The sequence below is a fragment of the Leptopilina boulardi genome, unplaced genomic scaffold (genome assembly GCF_019393585.1).
Source record: "Leptopilina boulardi isolate dan_hultmark-lab unplaced genomic scaffold, ZJU_Lbou_2.1 LbouV2_193, whole genome shotgun sequence".
NCBI classification, from domain to species: domain Eukaryota; kingdom Metazoa; phylum Arthropoda; class Insecta; order Hymenoptera; family Figitidae; genus Leptopilina; species Leptopilina boulardi.
The window spans coordinates 827036-852670 of record NW_026137744.1 but is presented as its reverse complement, the minus strand read 5'-3'; the positions used below and the strand labels follow the sequence as shown (position 1 = coordinate 852670).

The following is a 25635-nucleotide window of genomic DNA, read 5'->3' as shown; positions in this document are numbered from 1 at the left end:
TAGTCATTGGCAAACCAAGAATGTTAGATTAATTAAGTAAAGTCAATTTTTGGAAGTAGTGGATGTAAAAAAGTCAAAATAAACATCTAATAACGATTAAATAAATATTTAATAGTATCCCAAGTAGAAATGTGCCACTGGCATAGTACTGACCCAACACTGCCAGTCAGTATAACGGTACTGACTGCCGTACTGGGCCAGTAGTGGACCAACCCTGGCTGGTAACGCTGTCCAGTACTGATTTTGTCCCGCTCACCAGTACTAACGTAGTACTGGAATAATACTGGCATAATACTGGCAAAGTACTCATCCGGACTTAAAATCTCACTTTTTTACAAAATGCTAAAACACGCTTTCCAATGCAAATTTCATCCTTATTAGCTTATTACTCCCATTTTTACCACGAACAGGTAATGTGAAGCCAATAATAGTTAATGTTATTTAGAATATATAAAATATTATTAACAATAAATAATTAAAATAATAATTATCATTTATATTAATTAAATTATTTTATTTTTAATAAATTATTTTACAAAAAATAATTTGTGTTGTAAATTTTTTTATTTTTTTAAATTCATAATATTTAATTTTTTTTACTTTGCACTTATACTTAATTTAATAATTATTTAATAATTGATATTACACATGAACAAATATTGTACTTATAACACTTAAAACTAAGAACGAAAAATCTCGCACGCATGGGGGATCGAACCCTAAACCCTTAGAACGCAAGTCAGATACGCATACCGCACAGCCGCGCTGGCTTGAAGTGCTGACTTGAAGTAGTTCACCTAATACAAAAGTTTTGATTTCAAAGTTTGTATTATCTATTGATCACGAAAATAAAATGAATTTATTCTTAAATTTTTTAAACTCATAAAATTTTTTCAATTTTTACAAAGATTTAATGAAATAAAACTGGATATCAATTTCAGTTAAATATTTTTAATAAATTATTTTTACCGTAAATAATATTAAAACAGACAAAAATGATTGATCAATTACATAATTAAAAATAAGTTAATAAAAGACGACTGTAAAATATGAATGGTGAAAAATTTTTTAAATTTAATATTTAATTATTAATAATATTTAAAAATTACAGTGAAAAAATTACTTTTGCTTTATTTTTAAAACTATTAGAAAAAAATTCTCAACTTATTGTTATTGTATGCATGATAAATAACTTAATGCACATATTTCAATGAGTACTAAAATAACTAAAAAAACATAAATATATTTTATATAGGTATATAATAATACATTACAATTACATCCAAAATTTTGAGGGAAAGTATTCGAAAGAAATTAATATACATTTTTTTAAATAAAAAATCATCGTTTTCTACCTATTGGAATAATTTAAAGACTTTTTCATTTAATGTTTTTTATCACCGACATAGTACTGATTCGGTGTGAATGACAGTGTACTGCCAGTACTGGTTTTAATATTTTTTTACCTCCGACATAGTACTGATTCGGTGTATTAGTCAGTACACTGCCAGTACTGAAAGTCAATACCGACAGCCAGTATTGGATCAGTACCATGCCGGTGTTTAATTACGGCGAGCTACGGATATTTCTACTTGGGATTTTGCATTATATGAATGTCTAACCTCCAGAACATTTGAGGTTAAAATTGATTTTTGATATTTTTTGGCAAAATTATACAATTAATACTTCTTTCCTGTTGTTTTCATTCTAATTTGGAAGGAACCTTTATTATTTCATATTTTGTAGATTAGAAACAAAGTAGAAAAGGAAAATAATGTAATTTTGTTTACTTTTTTACTGCGGCCGACTTTTCCCTCTAATTCAATAATATTTGTTAATGAATTTTTTTTTAAATTCTTATTTATTTTATCACAATTTATCTTTTTCGTAAATCATGCCAGGAATGTTTAAATTATGTTGTTCAATTGGATTTGTCATAAAAAAATTTAAATATAGAGCTCTAGAATCATGTTTTCAAAACTATATTTAGTGAAAATGTAAAATGAACATTTCTATAAAAATACATATTTCACTAAAATTATCCACTAATTATGAATGAAACAAATGTCAAAGTAATGTTTGACGTCCATATACAAACCAAAGTAATCATAATTAAAGAATTTTTTTTCTTAGAAAAGATAAAAAGAAATTTTTAAAATTAATTTGTAATAATCGCCGACTTTACCCCATTTTACGATATTAATTAAAATATTAATATTTTACTAAAAATTAGTGAAAATTTCTACAAAATTTTACTAAAAAAAAAATTTTAGTAAAAAAATTACTACTAACAGTAATATTTTACTTAAAAAAAACTCAGTGAAAGTTTCTACTAATAATGCAATCAATGAACGAATTCGCACTAATTCAAATTTACAAAGTATATATGTCTTAAATTAAAACACCCGTTTTTGTAGTGTAATAAAAATTTGTTAAGTATAAAAATATTTTTAAAATTTAATTTCCAATATTAGTTATTTTTTAAATAATTTTTTTATTATATTATAGGACTTTGCAATTTATTGGTGTTTTATTTACTATAAGTATAACCAATATGTTTTAAAAATTTGTTGACAGCATATTATTTTGAAATTTTCTATAGTTATATATATATATATAATGAATTATATAACTTTCCCGATATTGCACAACTCCATAATATACAATATGTCCCCTTTGTCTCACGAACTTTGCACTGATTAGTGCCACTGAAATTATCATAGAAGGTGTATATCGAAACATTAAATCAACATGCACTTCCTACGAATATATATATATAGGCAGTAATTGTTATCTTGTTGCATATGTTTTTTTGTTTAAAAATTATTAGTAAATTTTTTATTTACTAATTTTTAATCATCATTTTAATCATTATATGTAAAAATATTTCAGAAATGTCTGTAACTGTCTTTAATCTTCAAAATTCCATCGATATATAATTCATTTGGCAAGTGCGCACGATGGCAATCACATACTTTTCATAAATATATATACTTTTTTAACACTTATTACCATTAACAACATTTTTCTCTAAAATATCTATAAAGAAATGATACAATTTACATAATTAAAACTGGTCTGAAAGTTTGTCTCCTTTTAAGGGTATAAAAATGATCATATATTGTTTTGCCCGCATTTTCCGTATATTTATATAAAAATGAATCCGTAAAGTGCGAGAAATGAATGCAATTAATTAAAAATATATATAATACCTTATTCTTATTCCTCCTTTTCTTTAGCGTTGTTTAAAAAATTAATTTTGGATCATTACTTAAAGACCAGGTGTGTTTACAAGGTAAAGTGATCATTAACGAGTGCACAACTCATTTCCAATATAAAGGGTGCCGTGCATATGTGTGCATTTTTAATCACGCGAAAAGACATCTCAAGGCGTAAACATTCGCATTTACATTCACGCCCCGACGACTCTTTATTCTGTGAAACACACGGAATCGACCTTATAGCACCTTAACTGGTAACGCGTTTGCTTGCATGAGTGGAATTCAGTTTAATGTTACCATCTCACACACACACAAATATAAATATAAGTGTATACTGATGCGGTAGACGCACATTCGTGTCTTTTGTATAATTCTTTGATTGAAACACTCTCAAACACGAATTACGTCTCAAATAAAAGTAAAATTACACGCGTTTTGCACACCGTTACTTATTTTTGTCATATATAGAGGGGTGAAAGAAATTTCACCGATGTCAAATATCACTATGAACTGGGATGAGAGAGAGAAAGAGATCGAACTGATAATTTCACCGACTCTCCAGGCTCGTTGGAGTATATATACACATGTATTTAATTCACCTTTAATGCGAACGAGTTCGCTTAATTAGTACTAATGATTCGCTCGGCACCCATGAGAGTGCTGCGGCATTCGTGAGTCCGTCGTCGGGAATTAGATAAGTGTAAAGATACAATCCCTTGATAAGCGATTCTGTCATATTTCACAAAAAAAAATCTATATACACCCGATGTAAACATAATTATATATACATTCAGCGATCGAATCATTTTCTTAACATTTTCTTTTTTTTTATATACTATACATTAAAAATTATGAAATTAATTTTATAATATGCGCAAAATCTCATTGCAGGAAATCCGTAGATAATTTTTTCGGTTAAAAAACAATTTTTTTTTTTTAATGACTATAGAATTTTTATTATTTTATCAATTTTTTTATTGTAGAAAAGAAGAATCCTGTCAATTAGATTTATCATTGTTAAAAATTATGCTCCTTTTATACAAAAAAAAAAAAGTTTGAAACAATTCTCATATACAATTTTGCGTATATGAAATGCAACATCAGTTTAAAACGCACGTGGCGTGAATCCCATTGTAAATCATGGAATCAACTTTTTTTTTGCATCTAAAATTTTTAGAAATTTACTTTTTCCGCTTTGTAAAACTGTCTATTTTGTGTTGAAGAAAAATTATTTATATTTGCCGAAAAATTAACTGTACAGAAATTGACTAAGTTTACTCTATTTAAAATAGGGTTGCGGTCAGGATTTTTCCAGTTTTCAGAAAATATAAATAAACTTTGTTTTTAACATTACCTTTTGTGAAAAATTAATTATTATTAAAGGGAATCTTTATAATGGTGTTGTAATAATTTGTTTATTTTAGGGGTTTCACCAGAATTTTTGAATGTAATTCAAAAGAGGGCATTGGTCGGGGCCTCACAAGTTTTCCTAGATTAAAAAATGTAAATAAACTAAGTTTCTAAATCAACTGTTTGTAAACAAATTTTTAAAGGGGATCATTTTATACAAGTGGTTTAATAATTTTTTTTATATTAGAGGTTTGACCAGAATTCCCAAGCGAAACCCTGAATAGGATGTTCACTATATTCAAAAGAGGGAACTAGTAAGGTCCACATAAGTTTTTCTAGTTTAAAAAATTTAAATAAACTAAGTTTCTGAAAACGCTTTTTGTGAGTAAATATATTATAGCAATTAAAAGAGATACATTAATACATAATTAATCATTTTTTTAAGATAGGAGTTTCTCCCAACTTCCCAAGCGAAACCTCAAATAGGGTGCATATATGCCATATTTAATGTTTTTATAAGCTAATAATCGAACAATCTTCTAAAACTTATATTAACTGAAGAGTATTCTTTGCACAGTTGAATAATTTCATGAAATTTGTATCCTACGAATGTTTCTCTGCTATATTTATGGAAATTTTATTAAATTTTTTTTTAATAAATTATTTAAAAGAGTTAAAAACTATTATAAAATGTAAAAATTCAAAGATATTGTAGTTATTTGAATATCACAAACAGACAGGTAGTGCAGTGTTAATGTTCAAAAAAAAATGTTAGGTCAAAGATTTGTAAGTTATCGTGGCTGTGTGGTATGCATATACGGCTCGCGCCTCAAGGGTCCTAGGTTCAATTCCCCATGCGTGAGATATTTTTCAAAATTATTCTTCATTGTTTTATATACATAATGTGTATTAATTTTAAATAGTATATCAGTTTGTAAATAAGAAAAATGTTACTTTAATTTATTTAAAATAAAAATAGTCTCTAAAAATAGAGGATAACTGACAAGGCTCTCATAAATTTTCGTCTAAGTAGGGCGTTACTTGGGAACAATGTAACAGCCTTGTCGGGCACTAATCAGTTTCTCTGAGAAGGACCACTTTACAGATAGGGAAAACTGGTCAGACCCCTATCAGGAACACATTTTACTGTCTGCACTTTAAACTATCTAAATTTATAGTAGGAACACAGAAAATTAAAAGGCATTAAAATAAGCTGCAACGCTTATTATTTTAATTAAATTTTGCTTATTTTAATCCATTTTGGTATTAAAATAAGCAAAATTGGATTAAAATAATAAGCGTTGCAGCTTATTTTAATGCCTTTTAATTTTCTGTGAAAAGTTGAGGCAAAATAAACGGAACCATCCTCTTATATTGAGAACTTGTTCTTCCTTTGTAATTTACATAATATATTTGAATCCTATTTTATATATATATATATATCCATTTATATTTGAATAGAAAAATTGAAGCAATTTTTTAATGACAATATTGAAAGAGGCGAGGAAAATGATAATGTTATTTATTGCAAGTACGCTTTCCCTATTGAAATCCATGTAGGGAAATGTCTATTTTCCTATCCAGAGCCAAGTTAAAGCGATATAGAAAATTGATCAAAGGGGCACTTTAAAGATTTCCTTACCAAGATATTGGTGTCGAGTTATGAATAGAGTCGGTATGATATCTGATCAAATATATATGTATACGGTCCAAAAGAAAGTTGTAATCTTGCGTGCGTGTGATGCTGGGGAATATAAATGCTTATATATATATATACGTACGTATACAAACATATATGGACCATTTGGTGCGTAGAAAATATATATACAAACGGTTTATGTGCTGAATATGTCTCGTTCTCTGATAACGGCAAAAGCGATTCATTGATAATTTTCTTATACATCTCTGTAAAACATATACATATATATAATTCTTATAGATGCGCGTTATCTTTGAAATCGCCCATTCACGCATTGCGGCCAATTCAAATCGAGATCTAAAGTTACTCCATTTAAATATCTCCCCTAGTTTTATAAATGTGCGCATGTAAATAACAAAAAATATTGTGTATAGAAATTTAAATTGAATATAAATTTTATTTGTGAATTATTATTAAATATACAATTTAATTGTATATTGATGTTAAATTAAATAACTCAAGATCGCAATTTATAAAGTAAAGAGTTTTCTTATTGTCGAGTTAATATATTTATTATACTGAACTTTGGAAATTAGGTTTATATGAATATTCATTAGTCGAGAATATTGATTGAAAATAAATGTATACATTTATTGTCTATAGATAGTGATAAGGATAATAATATTGTTTTTTAATCAATTATCTTGTTCTTATCAAACAAATATAGATATTATTATTATTATTATGTTACATTTCCATTTACTATTTTATTAATGAATTAGTTTTCAGATTTAGTTAATATTAGTTTTCGATTTATCCATATTATATATTTTAGTTTATTTTTAGTTAATTGAATAATAAATTTTTATACGATATACACATATATGTAAATTTACAGGTCTCTTTAATATATATATGTTTAGTTGCTTTGTTCAACATATATGAGGGTATGTTAACCTTGTTGAATATAATTACAATAGAATTACGATTTATTTGCAAATATTTTATCATTTTTGATCCCATTTATTTTTTATTTTTACAATTTGGATTTTTTAATTCATTTATATTTTAATTTACATATGTAATTATTTTCATCCATATATAGCTGAACAATTTAATGAAAATATAGGCATTGAAAAATATTATTCAAATGAATTTTTATTATGAAAATTTTTTATTATAATTTCATTTAATTATATACATAATTATATATAGCTATTAAATTTTATTCAATAAAAATATACATATACACAATATGAAATATTCTTCGATTTTAAAATCATTTTTGAACATCGAAATATTCAAACTGTATATAATTGGTTTTTAATTTTCTTCCGATTAGAAATTTCGATTGTATACTTGTGAACGCACGTGTATATCGCAAAAAAAATGATTTGTTAAATTTTGTATTTTCTTAATAAATCTCGTAATTTAGATAGTGTTATCTTGACCTTTAACATATACAATAAAATATTCTCATATATTCTTATTTCATTTAGTTGTATATAGATTAGACTAATTTGTTTATCTAAACTAGAAAAAGATTCACTGAGACGAAAAATTTATAAAAATCGAAAATATTGTATTTAAAATATACAATTTCATATAATAATAAATAAAACTTAATAATAAAAAGAATGTAACAAAATAAAAAAAGTCATTGGCGCGCATTACTTTCAAAACTATAAAATATATACATTCAGTAAGTTTTTTTCGCGCCTATAAAATTGGTTGAAATTTAACAAAATAACGGTTTATATTGTAAAAAAAAGTCTTTAATGACAAGAAAATCACGTTTTGGAAAACATTTGACGTAAATTGACTGGTCAATCTATCAAAAAAGTTTTTGGCCTCTCGACGTGACTGCATACCCTCGATAATGGCTATACCTAATTGGACAATTAGGGTGTGAGTAAACCAGTGAATGAACACATTGATACTGAATTGAAGGACGAATTCCTTCAGACATATCCTATTATACACCTCTTTTTTATCATTACAAGTATATAGGTTTTGTCACTAAAAAATTATTTAGACTTGTCTTTAAAAACATATCTCAAAGCAATATATATATATATATTACTAATTTTGTAGAAAATTAATTTTCCCATAATCATATATAATTAACTTTTACTATAATAAATTATACATTATATTAACTATACATATTAATGGAAAAAAATTAAATACCACTAATGATTTCTAATTATTTTAAGATAACTGTTAATAATTACAATTTTATACATATAAAATTAGAAATCGTGACAATTTTTTTTTTGTCACATGATTATTTTATCTCTCTTTGTATTTTGGATAAGAGGTCAATTTTCGCCTCGAGTATTAAAGATAAATTTCAGAGCTAAAAAAATTCGATTTCAAAAATTAATTAATTTTTACAAAATTAAATTAGATAAATATTCTGTAGAGAATATATATTGATTTATACAGATATATTTCCATATTTTTTATATACAAAATTATTTGAGCAATATTCAACAAAAATATTTTTCAGATATTTTTACATATTCCATAATATAAGTTATATATAGGTATAAATTTTAGAAGAATTTTTTTTGGAATATTCTTGAAAAATATTATTATGGATTACTTTATTAGAATTATGCGTTAATATTTTATGGAAATATTTTTATGTCATTCTAAAGGTGTTACAAAATTGTTCTTGCAATATTCCACTTTAATAATATCGATGATTGAATATTCAATGAATGTAAGTGAAATATTCCAGAAATATGAATGCAATATTCCGTGCGGTATAGCTATTAGATGTTGTTATACCTGTTAAGCAAAAACTTATCAAGGCCTTGTCAATTTTCCTTTAAATTGCTCTATTTTGAGAGACAATTTTTATTTCAAATAAATTAAAATTACATTTTTCTCAGTAGGGGTCTGACCAGTTTTCCCTATCTGTAAAGTGGCCCTTCTCAGAGAAACTGATTAGTGCCCGACAAAGCTGTTACATTGTTCCCGAGTAACGCCCTACTTAGACGAAAATTTATGAGAGCCTTGTCAGTTATCCTCTATTTTTAGAGACTATTTTTATTTTAAATAAATTAAAGTAACATATTTCTCATTTATAAACTGATATACTATTTAAAATTAATACACATTATGTATATAAAACAATGAAGAATAATTTTGAAAAATCTCTCACGCATGGGGAATTGAACCTAGGACCCTTGAGGCGCGATCCGTATAAGCATACCACACAGCCACGATAACTTACAAATCTTTGACCTAACATTTTTTCTTGAACATTAACACTGCACTACCTGTCTGTTTGTGATATTCAAATAACTACAATATCTTTGAATTTTTACATTTTATAATAATTTTTAACTCTTTTAAATAATTTATTAAAAAAAAATTTAATAAAATTTCCATAAATATAGCAGAGAAACATTCGTAGGATACAAATTTCATGAAATTATTCAACTGTGCAAAGAATATTCTTCAGTTAATATAAGTTTTAGAAGATTGTTCGATTATTAGCTTATAAAAACATTAAATATGGGCATATATGCACCCTATTTGAGGTTTCGCTTGGGAAGTTGGGAGAAACTCCTATCTTAAAAAAATGATTAATTATGTATTAATGTATCTCTTTTAATTGCTATAATATATTTACTCACAAAAAGCGTTTTCAGAAACTTAGTTTATTTAAATTTTTTAAACTAGAAAAACTTATGTGGACCTTACTAGTTCCCTCTTTTGAATCTAGTGAACATTCTATTCAGGGTTTCGCTCGGGAATTCTGGTCAAACCTCTAATATAAAAAAAAATTATTAAACCACTTGTATAAAATGATCCCCTTTAAAAATTTGTTTACAAACAGTTGATTTAGAAACTTAGATTATTTACATTTTTTAATCTAGGAAAACTTGTGAGGCCCCGACCAATGCCCTCTTTTGAATTACATTCAAAAATTCTGGTGAAACTCCTAAAATAAACAAATTATTACAACACCATTATAAAGATTCCCTTTAATAATAATTAATTTTTCACAAAAGGTAATGTTAAAAACAAAGTTTATTTATATTTTCTGAAAACTGGAAAAATCTTGACCACAACCCTATATTTTAAATAGAGTAAACTTAGTCAATTTCTGCATGGATAATTTTTCGGCAAATATAAATAATTTTTCTTCAACACAAAATAGACAGTTTTACAAAGCGGAAAAAGTAGATTTCTTAAAATTTGAGATGCAAAAAAATAGTTGATTCCATGATTTACAATGGGATTCACACCACGTGCGTTTTAAACTGATGTTGCACACCACTTTCATCGCGTCACGTATAACTTAACACGTGCGATTCTCCAAGTAGTATATACCAAAAGGGTTTTAAACCCCCTACCCCTCCTCCATGTGTTTTGTGGAAAAAACGGATATATCTCGGCAATATTCCCCTTCTCTCTCTCTCTCTCTCTCTCTCTCTCATACGATCTTTGCGAAGCGCACACAAACCAGGAGAGAAATACGGACGCGATCGTAATGAGGAACTTGTGGTATCATTCTGAGAAAGAAATCTCCGTCCTTTACGGGATTCTCGACGCATAAAGTCCAACAAGGAATCCGTAGCCGCGAACCTGTCTCCGCGAAGTATACTAGAGAGTGCAAGCAAGTTCGACTTCAAGATGGTCTAACATAAGTCTGGTGTGGTCGTACACACCAAGCATGATAGAGTCATACATAACTCAGGACATCCATAATGCAATTCACTGCAGCGCACACACATTTATATATACGTAAAAACTGACTCTTGTTAGTTTGACTTAGCACGCACCGCGAACTTATATTTATTTGCGATTTCATTTCAACCAATCACAATTCAAAGACTTGACTATATACTTTTCTTTCATGGAATACAATTGTTTTACTTCTTAGTATTTGAAAAAGCGGCCAATAAAAATTAAGTACCAATTAGAAAACGCGCACACATATTTCCTTTAGGGCTAGTGATGTTATCCAATATGGATTTTCATTTGTGGGAAAAAAATTCGCATCCTTAATATATAATTTCTTCTTATAACATTTTCTTTTTTATTTTACTTTAGAGAAATCATTCTTAATATTATATATCTTTGCAACGAAAGGGACCTTAGCTATAGAAAAAATTTTAGGTTATGTTTAGTGCTGGTTTTACCTTGTTTAAACATTCATTTTTAATTATTATGTAAAATTAAAATCAATTTTTAATGAATACACGGAAAAAAAGAAAAAGTAATTTTTACTACTTTCATAGTAAAATGGGATCTGTCCGAAGTTTCTGCGCATCTATGGCAACTTTTACTCCAAAAATAGTAAAATTTGCTCCAGAAATAGTAAAATTTACTCCAGAAATAGTAAAAATTATTACAAAAATAGTAAATTTTACTATTTTTTGAGTAAAAGTTGCCAGAGATGCACAGAAACTTCGGACAGTTCCAATTTTACTATGAAAGTAGTAAAAATTACTTTTTCTTTTTTTCCGTGTATTTTTGAATTAATGAAGATTTAAACTTCAATTGTTTTTTTTTTTTTTATTAAGAATTGGTGTATATATAGTAAAAAGGAGCTCCCACTCTATGGGTACATTCGAAAAATTTTGAAGACAATTTTTTGTGTACGTTATTCCGAGTCTTCTTAGCGATATTAGCGCTCTTGCGGGGAAACTGTTGCAACTCAGGTGAGCAATGAATTATTACAAATGGCGGACATGTGAATTTAATAAATTCAAAAAAGACTGCGTATATTTCTACATACTTTTTGTATTTATCAGACGAAAAAAGTGAAAATTCTTGAGTTACAACATTTTCACATTAGAGGTACTCAAATCACTAACTCAGTATGACGTCGTACAAAGAAGAAATATCATCATCACTTTCTATGGAAAGTGGGAGAATTCCTTAAGGTTGGTTCGACAATAGGCAAAATCGTATCGTCTTGAAGACAATATTTAGAAAACAAAAATATTCGCTACTCAAAAAGTCACAAACATAACCTAAAATTTGTTTTGCATCAAAGGTCCCTGTCATCATAAAGCGTTAAATAAATATATTAAATTAATAATGATTTTTAATTTCAATTATAAATAATTAAACAATCGGCTAATAAATATAGATACAAGAAGGAGACATAACAATAAGAAATATTATACTCGTCAGCAAATTAATGTAAAAAATAAAATTACTATCTGGAAACTCTTTCTTTATTATAATATATTTGAAATGAGAAAAAATCCGTTAATTGGAGCACTGTTACACATATGCCTCTTGTATAGTTTATTAGTTGAGATATTAAACGACATCGAGCGATTATCAACGATTGTTTCAGGAATTGGAATAAATTTAAATTAAATATATACCGACTGCTGGAAAGTGACCTAGTGTTATATGCCAATAACAAACTCGTATAATTATCTTTATGGAATGCTCGCAAACACTATATATATATATATATAGGTAGTGGTATTAATTCGTTAACGGCTCACGAAGTTATCCTTGGACCGTTAAAATTTATCGATCAATTTCATCCTCGCCCTATCGACTATAAAGAATAATATATTAGTGCTGTTGGATAAATTGAGAGGAGATACCTTCCAGGTGGATATGATCATTTTAATTAGCTTCTTTTCACGATTTACGAAAAATTTATTAAACGCTTTTAATATTATATACACATTCGAAACCATATAATATGTGTATCGAATTCCCTGGAAATTATTTGAAAAATTAAATTTGAAATTATAAAAGAAACAAAAAATTTATTAATTATTATAATGATTAATTAAAATTGTAGTATAGTAATGCAGGAAATTTCGAAATTCTTCTATACATGAAAGAATATTAGAGATTTAAATGATGCTTGACTAATATAGAACCATTTTTTTTTATACACGTATAAAGAAGAAATGAATATTAATTAAATATTAATATTTCCCCATATTTAATTCGGATATTTAAAAATTATTATTTACCTGAATTGGTTTTGAGTATATGGGTTTTATATTCGCTGAGAATTTATCGAGTTTTAATAGAAAAATGTCGTTTTTTTCTTCTTTTTTTTTTTCTTTAGAAATATTGCATTTGTGAGAAAGGTTTTGCGAAATAGGAACCGAATGTGAAAGGTTCTATAAATCACAGCACAGGGCGTGAACAGATTCAAATCACGTGAAATGCAACGTTTATTTTGATCAAAGCAGTTTTATTTGCCTATATCCTCTTCTAAGAGAGAAAGAGAGAGAAGCCCGGCCCATTTTTTTTCTCGCGGAGTAGAGAAAAAAAGAGTCAAAAAAATATTTTAATTAAAAAATTAATATTTATAAATTATCTGCATAAATTGTTTGTTAATTAAATTAAACGACTGATTTTCAATATTCTATATTAATATTTTTAAATTTTCGTTTTTAATTTTTTTTTCTGACTAATTTGTTCCTAAATTAATATGTCATTAAATTTAATTAATTTTTTTTATTAATTCATTAACAAATTTAAGCACGAAAAAAATTGATAATTTTTTTAATTTTTGTTTTTTTTTTTTATTTTTAAGTTAATATTGTATCAGAAAGAAATTTTTCTTTATTAATTTTTTAATTTACAAAAAAAACTATGTTTTAATTGAAGCAAGTTTCAATAAATAAAAAAAAGTGTTTTTTTTTACATCGAATATTGAAATTTATTCTTTGATTTAAAGAAAGATGATAAATTTATTTATTTTATGAGAAATTAATTTATTTTAGTGTTGCAAGAACTCGGAATTTTGCGTTCACAACCGTCGGTGAAAATATATAAAGTTATTTCATTTTCGGAATATCTTGTAAGCTTTAGTAACGATTTGTTTTTATAAAATGAATAACATTAAAGTAATTAATAGCAAATTCCGTATAGATATAAAATTTTTATTACATAAAAATTTATTCTAAACTTGTTTATAATTTAAAAATGATCTTTTAATTATTAATAAAAAAAAAAGTTCTTTGACACACTTTATATAAAAAGAAATTTTTCGATTACAATCTTCATATAGATTTGATCATTAATTATAAGTATTTAGTAAAATTAATACCACAATTAATATTATAATTATAATTTTTTAATTTGATTATAAATTTCTGAATATGAATATTATTATTCAATTATGGAAGAAATTCTATTATCAGTCGACTGTGTAGAGAGGGAAATCAATATATAATGATTCCTTGAATTTCTTTGATACTAATTTAAATAGGTTTATTGCTATACTTTGCGCACAACTATTTTTAAGATGTAATGCTGCGTCTCTTATTTCTTTAAACTTTGTAAAGGGTTTATCACCTGTTTGTAAATTTAAATAAATTATTCAAATTTTGTAACTAATATTGTCATTAATTCTTTTTAACACTCTTTAAATTTGAATTTTTGAGAATTTGTATACACTAATAAATTCAAGTTAGTAGAAATTTTCACTTATTTTTGGTGAAATATTACTATTTGATATAGTAATCTTTTTTCTTTTCTTTACTAAAGTTTTAGTGAAAAATGACTAAAAATTAATATAGGAATTTTGATTAATTTAAATTAGTGAACAATTAATTCTCACTAATTCAAATTTAGAGAGTAAATTATTACTAAAAAAAAATTATTTTATTTAATATATTTATTTGATGGATAATATATAATAATTTTTCTTATCGTGAAGGTACTAATTACTAGATAAACTATTTGTAACTGAAATTATAAAATTTCCATCATTTTTCATGTAATAAACTTATGTGTGTATAAGATATAAATTTTCTAATGTTAAGAGTTGCTATAAATGGTCGGTGTTTATTTATCAGAATGCAAAGTGGACAAAAGTCAATTCCTTAAATGCCAAGTAATATATATTGTAAATGTGCGTGTAATGAAATATAGTCGATGACCTGATGATACTTTCAAATAAGAGTCCATTGAAAATCCTGGAATACCATAAGAATTGAAAAAAAAGAGCGCTTATAATCTCTATTGCCCAATGTGTATGTTGCTCATTAGCAGGTATCCGCTGTGCAAATGTAAATGGAAATAAATTCCGTATTGGGTGTTTTCACTTTCTTTTTACTGTCCATTCTTAAACGAGAGAGACTATGCACTTTCTAAGCAACATAAGGAGACACATATCTTTATATATATATACACAATATACATATATATGTTTCTTGTAACAATTTTCGACTCATCAGAAAACGATACAAATTCCAACTTGATTGATAATTACGTCTGATTACCGATTATATATATATATATATATATTTATTTGAAACTAAAGTGACAGAAATCATTAAGAAACAGTAAATTAATTGTTGATTATACAAATTTTTATCTTATTTAATTTCTTTATTGCTTTATTCATTTTGAAGAATTATTAATATCACATTTTTTGTAATAATGAATTTTAAATTTTTTTTGTTTTGTTATTTTTTTTTTTTTTTGTTAATAATGTTTTACTTTTTATAGTGTGAGAGTTATATTTTTTTCCTTCGTTAAAGAAACAAAATTTGAATGTAAAACGATTTGTATAAATTATTGTATTTGTAATTCGACTGACAAGTTGAAAACTCTCTTTCAATTATATGCGGAATATGAAATTTTTTATTATCGCCTTAGTGTAGGTATATAGTCGAATTATTGCATAATTAATTATAGTTGCAAAATCATTTGCCCTCGACTTCTATATTTGCAATATGATCTTTTTTAAAAATTCTATACACGAAATACACGATAATTTGAATTAAACACAGCAAGTTTAAATAATTGTCATATATATATATATATCATTTATTGAACATTCAGTTTGAAATTTTTTACTTTTAAAATCAACTCTTTAAATCTGAATTAGTGAAAAGTGAGCTACTAATTTCACTTTTTGCTAAAACTTTAGTAAAAAAAAAATTAAAAATTACTAAATCAAATAGTAATATTTTACTAAAAATTAGTAGCTCACTTTTCACTAATTCAAATTTAGAGAGTAATGAAATTTTCTTCGATTCTTTAAAATTCATTTAAAGTTATAACTTAAAAGAAAGATTTTAAATTAAATTAAGTAAAATTAATTATTAATGTTTATTATATTTATTTAATGTGGAAATTAATTAATAATATTTTTTCTCTCTTTTATAGGTGATTTAAGATTGCCAGGTCCAGGTCCCGGACCAGTGAGATGTACCTTAAGAAAGCATAAACCCAATCGAAAACCAAGAACACCTTTTACAACGCAACAGCTGCTTTCATTGGAAAAAAAATTTCGCGAGAAACAATATTTAACGATAGCAGAAAGAGCGGAATTTTCCTCTTCGCTTCACCTCACTGAAACACAGGTACACTTTATATATATATATATATATATTATAATTTCTTTTGTTCTATTTTTTTATATTTTTCTAATTTTTATTTGTTTATTTGTTTTCTTTTCGTTTTTTGTTTTTTAATTACAAGCCTAGAATTGTAAAACGTATAGCGTGCAAGAAGACAGTTTGCAAACACATTACAATGCATCAAACGAAATTAAGCTCGCATTCATTTGCTTAGATAAACTATAATCACCTTGCTGTGACCCCCTCGCACTTCTACCCCCCCTCAACCTCCTTATAAAACTATTCATTGCAAGTCAGAAAGGTTAAATTCTAATTCGTGATTCCCTCCAAATAAAATTTTAATGAATATTAATTTGGCATCCATTATTTAGAAGTTCTAAATGTTACGAACACGAGAATAGAAATTTATTTATTCTTTATGCGAAAATCGCTGAATTAGTAAAACTTTCCATTCTTTGTAATTATAGGTAAAAAATTTACATCAGATTTTGATATAATTATAATATTATTTCATTAAAATATATGTGAAGAAAAATAAATTTTCCATTGAAATATTAATAATAAATTGACATTTTTATATAACATGTAAATTTTTATTATTATTTATAAAAAATAATAGCCAACAGTCTGAGGTTTTATAAAAATTTATACAAATTAATAATTTTTCTAGTATTAAAATCCTCAGAATATTTCAAATATTACATTGAAAGATTCCGAAAATTATTTAATAGATAATTAATATTTTTTAGAAATTAATTTCAGTCATTGAAGAGTAGAAATTTCGAATTAGAGAAAATGGAGTTGTTGCTTTTAGTAATCTTTAGTTCATTGGTCAAGCAAAGTTATTGATTTCTCTGGTCCACGCATGATTCCTCCATTATAACAGCAAACTCTATATATATATATATATATATATACGCATGCATTTGATATATAAATTACAAATTTCCTCTAGAGTTTTTTCTAATATTTTCAAAATATAATTTTAATTTGAAAGAATTTTTAATAATTATCTATATATCGGAAAATAATTCCTTATAATGATATAATATATCAACTAATTATAATTATAATTTCTATTACGGAAATTCCCAAAATAAGAAAATTAAAGAACCATTAAAGTTGTTTATTTGTTTAGATATTATAATACATACATATATATATATATATATATATATATGTAATTAGAACAGCAATTATAAATTAATTAATCAAGTTATTATTATCGTAAAAACTTTCTGTTTTTTCATCGTTATTTCATTAATTTTTTAAATTGATTAATTTTTTGTTAATTTTTAAATTAAAAATAAATTACTGTTTAAAAAATGATAATTAAAAGTAAAACAGAAAATTAAAAATCTTTTTTTATTTTACTAGCATATAAGCTTTAATATATTTAATATATAAATATATAAACTATATAATTAAAGATATGTATGTAAATTTTTGTTGTCAAATTAAATGCGACAGTCTAATAAATAATCGATAACAGTTGAAAATGCCCTTCGACTTTTCGTATAATTTTGTACTTATTACTGGTTGAAAAATGATAATGATTAAAAAGTATCTCGGAACTAAATTGACATTGCTGATAAACGTAAAATCGCAGCAAAGTTGCCAATTGATATAAATATGTGTGTATATAGTTTGAAAATTATCTCAACTCAGTAAGCAGAAATCTTACATTTATATTATATTACTATATATATGTTTATGCATGCAGATCATTACATATGCATAATTTTTTAATTTTTTATCATAGTAAACGAATATTTTATACTAATACCGCAAGTGCGCGGACACCATATAATATTTGTATATATGTGAAAACTTATATATATTTAAACTTATATTTTTCTTTATAAATTTATAATACCGTTCATCAATTTCCATTATAATTTTTTTAAGGAAATAATGTAAATTAGACTTGCAACTCCATCAAGATAGAAATTAATTGTCGTTGGCTCTTATACAATTTTCATAACTATATATTTTGCATAAGTTGTTTCCTAAGGAAAATTATATAAACTTAAAATCACTTATATATTAATTATTAAATATGTTTTCAATAATTTTGCAAATAGAACTATATGTATATATTTGGTTTCTTTTTTTATTTCTTTTTATTTTAATTAAAACATTTCAGGCAAATTTGCAATTTCAGGTTTACAAGAATATTAAGGAGCTTTTGAATTTGTTTCTTTATTTATTATTTATCCCAGGATATAATTCAATTTCCATTTTGATTGAATATAAATTCAAAATTTAAGTAATATATTATACTTCATATAACGTTAAAAGGCTTTTTTCATTATATTGGTTCAATTTATATATTGATTAGTGGCAAATTTACTGGTTTTTTTATGGAATATATACAATATTATTTTCCCGTTTGTAATAAATAATAATTGTTTAAACAATAATAATGTTAAATTGTAATAACAATTCGGATTATCCGAGTTTTCGCCTTATCCGAGGTAGGTCCGGTCCACATTAGCTCGGATAACCCGAGTCCTACTGTAATCTTTTTTAAAAAAATAAATTTAGTCAATTGAGGTATATTGTTAGAAAGATGTACAAAAGAAGAACACTTTTGTTGAAGATCGTAAATTGATTGGTCTAAAATTAAAAAAGTTATGATCATTTAAAAAAAAAATCTAGTCAGGGTTGGACATTATACTCAGGGTTGGACACTTTGTAAAAATCAAAGCGATTTATAGTTAAAAAAAATAAAATAAAATTTATAACGTTACTGAAAACGTTTTTTATGTTTATTTTTTCATTTTTACATTATTAATATTTATAGTTGACAATTAATATTCTTTATAACGTTACTGAAAATGATTTTTAAGTTCATTTTTGCATTTTTAACGTTATTATCAATTTTGTAATATATTTGGCAGAATATGTGCTGTGTGTGTGCGTCAATGTTTATTTGTATATTTATTTATAAATTGTGTCAAATTCATAATTAACAAAGTGTCCAACCCTATGTAGAAGTAACATTTTCGAATTGTGCTAACCCTAACCAGACATGTTTCGCGATTCGATTTTTCACTTCATTTTTTCTTCAATCATGAATCCCACAATACATGCAATAAACTCATATAGCCGATTTCTTGTTTTCTTTATTCATTTTTTATGCTTAATCACATCGCTCACAAAACTTTTTTCGTTCCTACAAATGCACCGACGTCACAGCAGACGCTATTTTTGATCCTCCAAAAATGTAATGGCACAAAAAGTTAGGTTTCACTACGAGAAGCTTTGCCACGTCCGTGCATAGATGGCGCTAGTGTTCTTATTCTAAGAAAAGCGAAGTGTCCAGCCCTGAGTATATTCCTCTATTTGAAATCGAAAAAAATATTTTGAAATATTATTAATTCATATATTAATAGTTTCTCACTACGTGATGGAAAAGTGAAAATTAAAAGTATATATATATATATATATACTAATTCGATAAAATTTATAATTAATTTGTTTAATGAATTTAAAACGTGTTTTAAAATATAGGAATTCAGTTTTCAGTGATCTTATAAATTTGATTTTAGCGACAAAAAATTTAGATTTTATTTTTATTTCATTTGAACTCGATTTGAATCAAATAAAAATATATGAATCTCAAAGTCTAACAACTGTTTATTTGTTTAAAAAAAAATTATTTAACACAAATAAAATTGTATTTAGCGCAAATATTTTTTATTTAAATCAATTAAAATATTTATTTTACTCTGAGACAAATTTTTCTTTGAGCGTATTTTTTTCTGGGAAAAAATTGTTCTTAAAAAACAAAAAAAAAATTTTGATTTACTTATTTTACTATAATATCTTTTTTCTTTTTTTTACAAAAAAAATTGTTAATTTTTTAAGTAGAAAATAATTTTTATATAATAATGTTAAACATAAAATTTACCGAATTTTTTTGTTTCAGGTGAAAATATGGTTTCAAAATAGAAGAGCGAAGGCGAAACGATTGCAGGAGGCGGAAATTGAAAAACTCAGGCTATCGGCGAGGCCACTTTTACATCCAAGTTTTGGTTCAGGATTAATGTTTTCGGGAGTTGTACCTCCAGGATCATCGGCAGTTCCACCATTTATAGCAGCAGCAATGGCAAGGCATTCGCATGCTGCAGCTGCAGCAGCTATGTTCATGGGTCCTCCTGGACACAGACCTTGAGATTGAGGTCCATAATAGACCTTCATATAAATAAGGTTCGAACCTGATACAAAAAAAAAAAACGTGATAATATATAAATTTACTTATTATTAATTTTCGAGGCTACACATAAATAGTTCGTGATAATTTTCTAAGTGGAGTTTTGGTATGTCAATCCTTTTTTATATAATTTTTAGATTCTGAAAAAAAATTCAAAATTTTTTAATTATTCATTGTTTTTGAATAATTAAAAAATTGATCGCCTAATAATAATTAAAATTTTTAAATATTTGCGAATTATTTTTAATTTGTATAACAAATTGAATTCCTTTTTTTTTTTTAAGTCAAACAACTATTTTGTTCGCAATGATTTAATTATTTGTCTGAAGCGCCGCTTTAAGGAAAAGGCAAAACGGGTTTTGTAATTTGCTTTTCGGTTTATATGTTAATATTATTACTGAATTGACACTTTCTTCAATATTTATGATTATCAAATGAACACTTTTATCAATTTATTAACTGCATATATATGCTTTCAAATGCGGAAGAATAAATTTTCATGTTTCAATTGAAAATAAGGAGAAAGTGCGGCTATAATTTCTGATCGCAAATAGGGCATTTTTAATAAATATTTTTTTTTCTGTAAATTATGTATATCTGTTTCTCAAATTCCAAATTTTTTTTTATACAAAATTTACGCTTCCTTTTCGGTTATCAGACACACTGTTTTTTTTTCGAAAAAGATGATTACCTATTTTTTTTTAATTTCAATTATCCAATGAAACTCCACTAATACTGTACATGCCCAAAGAGACTGAAAAATGAAAAAAAAAAAAAAAACGAAAAACATGTCGAACGAATTTGTTTCTTTTTTTTTACTCTACACACACTAAAATGGTCTTTTATGATACCTGCATGTAACTTTAATACGGTTTTTAATGTGCTAGTTAACGAATGCAGTCTAACGAGTAATGACTTCCACAGACTTGGACTTCCATAAGACCAGCTGTGTTCGATGAGAAAGTATTTATGTCGCCTCGGTTGATTCGACAGTTCCGCACATGTTTTTTCAGGGTGGACAAAATATTAGAACTTAAATAATTGTTTTACGCAAAATTTAATGCTAAAAATTAAAATAGATTTAATTTTTTTTAAATGCTTTATTTCTTCCTTTTTTTGTTTAGTGGCGAAAAAAGAAAAATTCTTTATACTTTTTGTATACTATATAAAATTATATTTTTTAAGAAAAATTTCTCTTTCGTTTAATGTAAAAGAAGATATAATAACATTAAAAATCTCCTACATTAATGCATTAGGTATATTATGAAAAGATGAGTAAAAACATAAAGATTCGCAATATTTAAAAAAAAAAACCATAATATTTCAAGTTCCAAATTGTTTTGTATTTAAAAAAAATTTAATTCTTAAATTAACATTCATATTTTTAGAAATTAAATTTATTGACATCCTCTTTTTTTTGATATGTTGCAAAATTCAACTAAAAAAAAATAGAACAAAATTCGGAATAAAAAAAAAACAAAATGTTTGGTATTATCGTAGTGATCACCGCGTTGAAAGCATTTACAAAAAAAAAAAAAAAAAACAAGAAAAAGCATTTGCGCTTGATCTCTATTAATGCAAAGTACATGTAAAATGTACATATGTAAATAGTTGTCTCTATACGCTGATTAAATAGTACAGATATTATGTGCAGGGTGAATTGGAACTCTAAACCAATATAATTTGTAGACTTTTTTTATATTTTCCTTTCGAATAATAAAAAATCCAAATATATTTTTTCCTCTGTTGAAAGATTTACCAAAATAATAATGCGCACGTCAAAAAAAGGGAAAATATTTTACAGTCACAAATGAAACATCCTGTAATTTTTGTGTATATATATGTGTGTATGTGTGTGAGGGAAAACGCAGATATGTAAATTATGTATCTACATGTATGATGATTAAGAACAGACAAATACGAAAGCAGGAAAGCTGAAAAAAAAAACATTTATGAAAATAAAGCAGTATTTCCTGCACGCTCTGTATAAATGTAAACTGATAATTTATCCATGGAATGATGTTATAGTGAAATAAAAGTGATTTCAATATTTAACTGCGTCTCTTCTTGTTTCTTTGCAATCACATTATATATATTTATTCGAAGATCATCATTAATTTAAAACTCAATAATATTATAATTAGTTCATTACTAATTTGACTAATTTATTTTGCATCAAGAGACTAATTATTCTTTTTAGCTCGCTTTTTAGCATATATGCGTTTTTGTCAATATTCATTAACGATATATATATATGTGTATATAATATTTACATGAAGGGAGAAAGAGTAAAATTCAACACGTATATATATATATATATATATTGAGATATTTTATTTATAATTAGCTAAAAGAAAAAGGGGGAGGAGGGGGGTTCCGCAAAGTCTTCGATAAATCAGTGTGTTTGCCGCCCCAATCAGCTTTAAGACTTAATTAAAAATTTAGTCAAAAACCAATTAGCGTTTGCGGCAAATTAACATATTTTTAATTACCTACCGAACACTCTACACACTGTGGTCTCTTCGGTGATCTTCCATTTTCGACAAAACCTGCTGCTACAGCATTACTTTCCAACTTTATTAGGAGCGAACCTTTCATCGCTTTGATGAACGCGCCGAGACCTCGAGAAAAATTGCCTCTACCTCGATATATTTTATATTAAAGAATATTTTATGGCGACTATGGGTGTAATAAAATTAGTATAATTATACTTATCAAAATGCGATTAAGTCCCGCGATAGTTAATTCTTTTTGAATTCATGATATATGGATATTTGAATGAATATTTTTTTTTCTTTTTTTAAATTATTTTTCTATTAACTATAAATTTTCTTTTTTAATTTCTCTGGTTTTCTTTTTAAAAATTTTCTAAAAAATTGAATATTTATAAAAAAATAGTACATTGTTTAAACTATATATACAATATTAAAAAGTCGTTTTAATAGTTTCTGCGCGAGGGGCTGTTCACTCTCGAATACCCGATTTGTAATGTAGAGAATATACTAGGTATCTTCCGAATATTCATCAATTAACATAAGAAAATGTAAATCTCTTGATTCTGAATATATTGTATTTTAATTGGAGATTACCGACGATTATTGAAAAGGACGTTCGAATTTGTCGAATACTATGCGAATCCAAACGAATCTCGTCGATTCCAGTAAAATTCTAAATCATGCAGTAAGAATTGTTGCGAGTCACGAATGGTTACGGAGACATACGAGCGAATTCGGCGGCGAATTATACAATTAATCTATTTTTCTTGCAATCTTACTCTTGCAAGTAATTACTTCAAATAAAATTAAAGCACTATTTCCCTAAATTTCAAAATAGGAATTACAAAAATGACTAGCAATCCTTAAAAATCTTTAATGAATTCTCAAATATTGTTCAATTGGATTTTCAGTGAACAGCCCCTCGTTTCTGCGAAAAAGAATCTCAGATTGCATTCCTTCATTGCAATGGATTAATAAATTAATGGTGAACTTTACAACAGATAACATAAACCGATTTTTCAACATCAGCTTAAACGTTTGCTTTAATGTGATAATAATCTCGTATTTAAATGTAAGATCTCACGTTGATAAGGATTAACACGTTTCAACAACTCACTTGTGCAATATAGCTACATAAAAATTCTATATCTCTTACAGGATATATTTATCTTATCAGATATTATCATCTTTGGAGACAGAAAATTATTTTTAATGTTTAAAACATTAAAATTTGACATTGAATATAATTTTTCTTTAAATTATGACTCCTAAATTTGCAACATTGAAGTAAATAAATTTAGATTTCTTTTTATTATTATTCTCAATAAAATTATCATAAAATATTACATAGATAAATAATATTTTATTCTAAAAGAAATTTGTTCAAATTATAATTTTTAATTATAAATAAATTTATAACTATTTTTTTAAAAAAATGTTTCTTTTCATTTTTTTTATAATATTATTATTATACTAATTATATAATATTATATTATTATTATAATATCGGTGAATTTTAGAATAAATTGCATTGAAATATTTTATTTAGCTTGACAAATTATTTAAATGAAATAGTATTTAAATTGTGTTTATTATATACTTTGAAGCATAATTGTACACCCCGTGCGGTATATGTTTACGTTTAAATAATAATAAAAGGTCGTTTACCTGAAATCGAGAAGCGGATTGTAAATTCACGTGAAATTTAATTGGTACTCATCAGTTGCAAATTTGTGCCTCGTGATGTTGAAACGTGTTTGTTTATTGTACTGTGCGTAAATTTTAACAAAGAACGCGAATGACGCCTTATATTTTCAAGTTTTTTCTTTAATTATAGAAATACAATGCAGTGTAATTTTTTTTTTATAAAAATGCGATTATTTAATTTTTTTACTTTCGTTATTTTTTTTATAAATTACTTAATAATTAATTTATACTAAATTTTGTTTGCAATTTAAAATATTTTTATACTGAAAGTATTTGAATATATTTTACAAAATTATAATTATGACAAATATTTTTCGTATCATTAATAATTATTAATGATACTAAAAATATAATTTCATTTTTTTTTTAAATTAAATTATCATTTCGGGAGTGTTTTAAATTTTTAAAATCGCGCCATCTTGTGATAAGAAGATGAATACGAAAAATTTTTCCGTGCAGAAGAAAATCATAATATTCAAAAATCAACTCTGGAATGAAAATCAATTACTTGCTGATTGCTTTCAAGGTAAGAAATATTTATTAATTACTGTTATAATAATAATAATTTTAATTTTTCATTGTTTTCTCGCACAAAATTTTCTTTCGATCATAACTTGTCAATTTTTCCGCGATATTGATTCCCACATTTTGAATTTTTAAAAACTAATTTTAGATTCAT

The 25635-nt window shown here is 25.6% G+C and overlaps 1 protein-coding gene across 2 annotated transcripts in view; it reads left to right on the top strand.

Moving 5' to 3' along the window:
* LOC127277980 (homeobox protein HMX1-like) overlaps window positions 1-22809 on the top strand; it is a 29148-nt gene extending 6339 nt beyond the window's left edge. The window contains exons 2-4 of one of the 2 annotated variants that reach the window (XM_051299453.1): window positions 16342-16538; window positions 20470-20750; window positions 21679-22809. In XM_051299453.1, coding sequence (XP_051155410.1) covers window positions 16342-16538; window positions 20470-20715 — 443 coding nt within the window. In that variant the 3' untranslated portion in view covers window positions 20716-20750; window positions 21679-22809. Of the gene's footprint in view, window positions 1-16341; window positions 16539-20469 lie in introns of both variants that reach the window. The other variant, XM_051299452.1, reaches the window with a different exon arrangement.
* Window positions 22810-25635: the final 2826 nt, after the last annotated feature.